Below are 5,676 nucleotides of genomic sequence, written 5' to 3'. Positions count from 1 at the left end.
TAACCAATAAGGATATAGATGACATACATATAGGATTTTGGCCAAGAATATGGGTTATATAAAATGGCCACATGTACAGGAAAATATGGACATATTAGGAATAAACTTGGCGAAGGATGCTGAACTATAGCCATAGTTCAGTACGAACCCTATTACCTTGGAGTCCTAGATATCGTATCCTCGTCTGAACATTTGAACTCAGAAAGCTAATGCATACATGTGCGCATGCGTACCTCGAATATGAGTAAGAGATATTAAAACATAAAGCAAGAGAGAGAGATCAGATGGAGGAGGGGGGAATCAGAAGAAGACAACATTGCTCTGTACAGGGAGGGCGAGCAGAGAGGAAGAGGGAAGAAAAGGAGGGTGAAAACATCTGGAACCAATAAATACAGAGAGTGTTTTCTAACAATAGGTTATATATTTTTTTTTTGTTTTTGTTTTGTTTTTTTAAATTGGTGAGTGGTTTGGTGAGCGAGTGAACTATTCCTTTACCTTGGTCAGTTTGATATTCACGTCAATCATAACTAAAATATATACAATTGTTGTATTTTATTTTATAACAACTTTTTTTTTTATCATTAATTGAGCTGTTCCTTTAACTCGGTCAGTTTATTTATGTTAATCATTACTAAAATACCTACAATTATGTTATTTTATTTTGTTTATTTTTTTTTTATATTTGTTTTGTTTTGTTTTGTTTCTTTCTTTTTATTAGTCAGTGTATTATACTTTGTTTTTGTTTTTAACTTGGTCAGTTTGTTATTCATAATTATTTTTTTATTTTAATATTTTTTATTTGTAATGTATTATTTTCTCTTTATTTTACAACAATTTTTATTAGTGATTTAACTGTTCCTTTAACGTGGTCAGTTGTTACTCATGTCAGTCATTACTGAAAAATATACAGTTATTTTATTTTATGCCAAGTTTTATTAGTAAGTGAACTATTCCTTTAAGTTGGTCTGTTTGTTTTTCTTCTTAACATTACTAAATACTTAAAATAATTGTATTGTATTGTTTTATTTATTTATTTCATTTGGTTGTTTGTTTGTTTTTTGTTGTTTTATAAATAAAGGAATAGTTCACTCACTTACAAGCATTATGTTATAATAAAATGAAATAAAATAATTGTAAGTATTTGTAGTTTTTGCAAGTTAAAGGAATAGTTCACTCACTAATAAACATTACTCTGGTGATTTGATTTGATTTGATTTGATTTATGGGTCAGTTTGTTATTTATGGGAATACAAAATAAATCTAGACCAAATGTTCTAGGCGATTTTGTAAATATTTATTTTGTTAGCATGTGGCTAGCTTAACTGTTTAATTCTTTCAACGTAATATTCTTTCTCCAACAGATTTGATTAAAGGCAACAGACTCTGTAATGCATAATCAGAAATGATATTAGATCTACTACATTTTTATTATTTGTAAATGGGAAATAGTTTCAGGGTATTGATATGCACAGAGAATCATTCATATTTAGCAGCCATATCATGTTTAGAGGCAAAAGAAAAACATCAAGGCCAAAGAAACACACACAGACAGACTGAAGAGGTTGTAATAGTCCTCTGCTTTGACACTCTCATTAGCCTCCTATAATCCTTATGATTACCGACTCGAAATCCTGTTGCCTTTGCCGTCCATGTAATAATGTCAAGCCACCTATTGAGGAGATGAAAAGGACAATTTGTGGTGCATGGAGAGCAGATATAATTCTGGTTTTGTTATGTTGGAGGTCCCAGTAGAGTTGCTTCTCTGCTTTAAGGTCAGATCCCTGTCTTTTGCCGGTAATGACTGTAAAAGGCAATTAGCGTTCATGGTAAGGGTAGCGGTCTCGACAGAGGGCACTCCATACATGATTACATTGCATTATTTGTCCCCTTTTTGGTGGAAACCGCAGTCGATACAGTATGTTATTGTTATTAATTTGAGCTTTTCAAGTTGTTATCTTTCTAGTGTTGGATAAATGAGTACATGATACCCACTATTGCACTCAGTAATAAAACATCACACCTACCCTTTATTACAAAACCAGACACATACTTCTACAAGTCATGGCTGGAGGCTGTCTACATTTGTAAGCATCGAAGCTACATGTTATTTCTGAGTATTTACTAACACAGACCAATCAGCCGGAAGATTGAGGCTACAATTCAGCAGCAGTAAAATTAAATCAAATCCTACTTCATTTGGAAATGGTATAAATTTGACTCTGTGTTAATAGTATTATAAATTTCTCATATACACTACCATTCAAAAGTTTGATTCAGGATGTGTTAAATGTTTTTAAAAGAAGTCTCTTAAGGTCACCTGTCACACCCAGGACAAAGAGGCAGAAAGGCAGGTTAACGTAATTCAAGGGTTTAATAACAGGAACTTAGGAGAGGCTTCCAAATAAAAAGAGTTCAACATAGGCAGTGAGGGAAGCAAAACACAGTCTTATCTGGGTCGGCACACCGGCCGAGAGTTGAGGATTCCGAGGAGAACAGGTAGAGCGGAGTGTGAGGAACCAAGACAGAGAAGCTTGCAACCTTGCGACCAGTCGGTGAATGAAGTTTATATTCATATAATTTATATTATAAATAAATATATTTAATATATAAACATGCATGTGTGTGTATTTATATATACATAACAAATATACACAGTACACACACATATATTATGTAAACAAAAACTTTTATTTTGGATGCGATTAATCATTTGACAGCACTAAAATAAATAAATATAAACAAGTAAGCAAGCAAGTTGGCCCCATTTTGAATGGTAGTGTAACTACAACTGCACATACATTACAGAAACAAAATAATTAGACTGACAGTATAGGGTTTCTTTTAAATCAAAACACAATAAATAGCTAATTTGGTTCATTTCTGATTCTGACAAGAAAAATAAAGTAGACAATTTGGTAACACTTTATTTTAAGGTGTCTTTGTTACACGTTGCATGTACTTACTATTATAATAGTAAATCATTCTAATATGCCGATTTGCTGCTCAAGAAACATTTATTATCAATGATGAAATATATTTTTGGGGGAATTTTATGTTATTTATTTATTTATATTTTTTTGATAACTTGAAAAAGTCTTTACTGTCACCTGTCACTTTTGATAAATTTAAAGAAAAATAAAGTAGACAATTTGGTAACACTTTATTTTAAGGTGTCTTTGTTACACGTTGCATGTACTTACTATTATAATAGTAATAAATGATGCATAATTACATGCAAGTAACCCTAAGCCAAACCCTAATTCTAAGCCTAACCATAAAGTAAGTGCATGTAGTTAATTAATATTACTCAGTACTTAAATGTATAATTACACTGTAACAGACACCTTAAAATAAAGCTTAACCGACAGTTTTTTATTTTATTATAAACTTCCACAAAATTTTCATTTTTGAGTGAACAATTGCTATTACTATTAAGTGGCTGTACCATGTGATAAAAACTGAAATAGAGCTTCCGCGACGTGCCATCGGCTGCTTCCAGTGCAGACAGCTGATCATAATGAGCACGATTTAGTTTTGACGAGTCACGTCACACCATAGTGTTATGCTGCTTTCCTACTTTGAAAAGTGTAATAGAATCCCACTTAAACTTGGAAACTTGGAAACAGAAATTCATCCCTCAAGTCAGTGTGTACCTTTTCAGCACCCAGGGAGATGTACAAAACATCATAAGCAAACAACATACATCAACGAGTCATAGTTCTTACATTATGTGATAAAAAAAAAATGTTTGCAAATGTTAGCTGAGACAGGTGTGATCCTGTATGTTGATAATTATGCACCTATAGAACATGTTAACATTGCACAGCAATGTTTATTCTCTGTAATTTGGTTGCCAGATGACTTCTTTGTTCATAGTCGAACACCTGCTAAGCGAAGATTGCTATTGGCATTTTGTTTTGTATCGTCTGGCCTTTATGGTCTTAAATAAGACACATCAGGTTGGAACATTCTACATCTGAATTTAAACGGAACACAGAATTATTCCCACAACAGCTATCATTTCCTAAATTCTGTTTGTGTTGCCTTGATATCGTCCTTTAACTTGATTGGCTGAGTTTGCTTTGTAGATTTATCGTCTTGATTTACCTGAACTGTGTTATTTTGTTTACACGCGGATCTCCGACGGCAAGATTAACGGTATCCGGTATGCAATAGATCACCCAGCGTTATCCACGTTTCTCCAGGGTCATGACAATGAATTATGGGAGTTGTTTCTGTATTATGAATTGTGTAATATTATGAATAAAGTTTTTTTTTTCCGTTTTGTGTTTTGTTTTTTGTTTTGTTTAATAAATAAATGAATAAGTGCTGTCAAATGATTAATCGCGATTAATCACAAGGTATGCAATAGATCACCCAGCGTTATCCACGTTTCTCCAGGGTCATGACAATGAATTATGGGAGTTGTTTCTGTATTATGAATTGTGTAATATTAAGCATAAAGTCGCCTGCATTATAGCCAACGCAGCAGCACTCGTGCGCTTATTGTCTTAGACTTTCTCATGCCTGCGGGATCACGTCGGCTCCTTTTGATTGACGGCTACATAATAGCTTTGTTGTGGCTAATGGAGGATGTGTCACTTTCTCTCTGCTCAGCCGTTTTGCTCGCTGCACCTACAACTGCAGATGTCAGAGAACCCGTACCTCTCAGGCTCCATCTCCACCAAAAGCTCGGCGCCGGGAGTCATCGTGGCTACAGGTAAATGAAAACACGAGCGGCATGTGTGGGACTGTCATGTTCAGCCGCTGTTGGGTGTGTTGGCGTGTTTGTGAGAAGCTTAAACAATGCTTGTTACGTCAGGCTGGTCACTAAGGATGCTTTTATGCCAGAGCTTTTGCTGCAGACCCTCACGTTTGTTTGCAGTCAGTGTTTGGTCCATTTAGTTGGTGTGAAAGTGGATTTTGGCTCCAATTGAAAATGTAATTTGGAGTACGACTCGGCTTGTTTATGAGCAAATCATCACATCACCTAAATCACAAATACAAACAACTTTTAAATGCATAGTTCACGTGACAATGAAAATCATTTACTTGCCCGCATGTCGTCTTAAACAAATGTGACTTTCTGTCGTCTCTGGAACATGAAATAGGCATTTTAAGAAATGTGGAAGTCAATGGTGAACAACATTTTTTGGTTACCAACATGCTTCAAAAAGACTGCTTTTGTTCTGAAGAAAAAAATGCATGTTTGGACTGACATGAGGTAAATGATAACATCATTGTAATTTTTGGGTGAACTCTAATCATCTCTAATGTAAGCCTATAATTTGCATCTTTGACCTCTCATGGTCAGTTTGGTATAAAAGACCCCAAACTTTTGAACAGTAGTATATCTTGTATTTTTATTTTATTTAATTTTTAATTTTTTTATATTTATATTTATATTTATATTTTAAAGGGGGTTTCAAGTTCTAATATGACCTTGTGACAGTGTGCTCCACCTAATAAGCCCCTCTTTATGGGTGGATAATGTAAAAGAATAAACACCGTATTCATGAATGTAGACCACATATTTGTACAATTAATATAGAAAAAAAGAAAAATACACCAAGTGCTTTTACATAAACTTTCAAAAACCTAAACAATTTTTTAGTTTATGTTTATTAAAGTCCTTGTCTTCACATCTTCAGTCTACTTTTGGACCAAGCAGGAAAA

At 33.9% G+C, this 5,676-nt stretch overlaps 1 protein-coding gene across 1 annotated transcript in view; it reads left to right on the top strand.

Annotated features, from left to right (window-relative positions):
• Positions 1-5,676, top strand: part of LOC107729345 (VPS10 domain-containing receptor SorCS3-like) — a 198,891-nt gene that overhangs the window by 118,816 nt on the left and 74,399 nt on the right. Inside the window, exon 10 of the mRNA XM_016539811.1 lies at positions 4,618-4,720. Coding sequence (XP_016395297.1) covers positions 4,618-4,720 — 103 coding nt within the window. The remainder of the gene's footprint in view (positions 1-4,617; positions 4,721-5,676) is intronic.

This window comes from Sinocyclocheilus rhinocerous, unplaced genomic scaffold, assembly GCF_001515625.1.
Source record: "Sinocyclocheilus rhinocerous isolate Xijiao unplaced genomic scaffold, SAMN03320098_v1.1 scaffold1148, whole genome shotgun sequence".
Taxonomy (NCBI): domain Eukaryota; kingdom Metazoa; phylum Chordata; class Actinopteri; order Cypriniformes; family Cyprinidae; genus Sinocyclocheilus; species Sinocyclocheilus rhinocerous.
The sequence above is the reverse complement of the archived record's forward strand: the minus strand, read 5'-3'. Positions and strand labels throughout refer to the sequence as shown.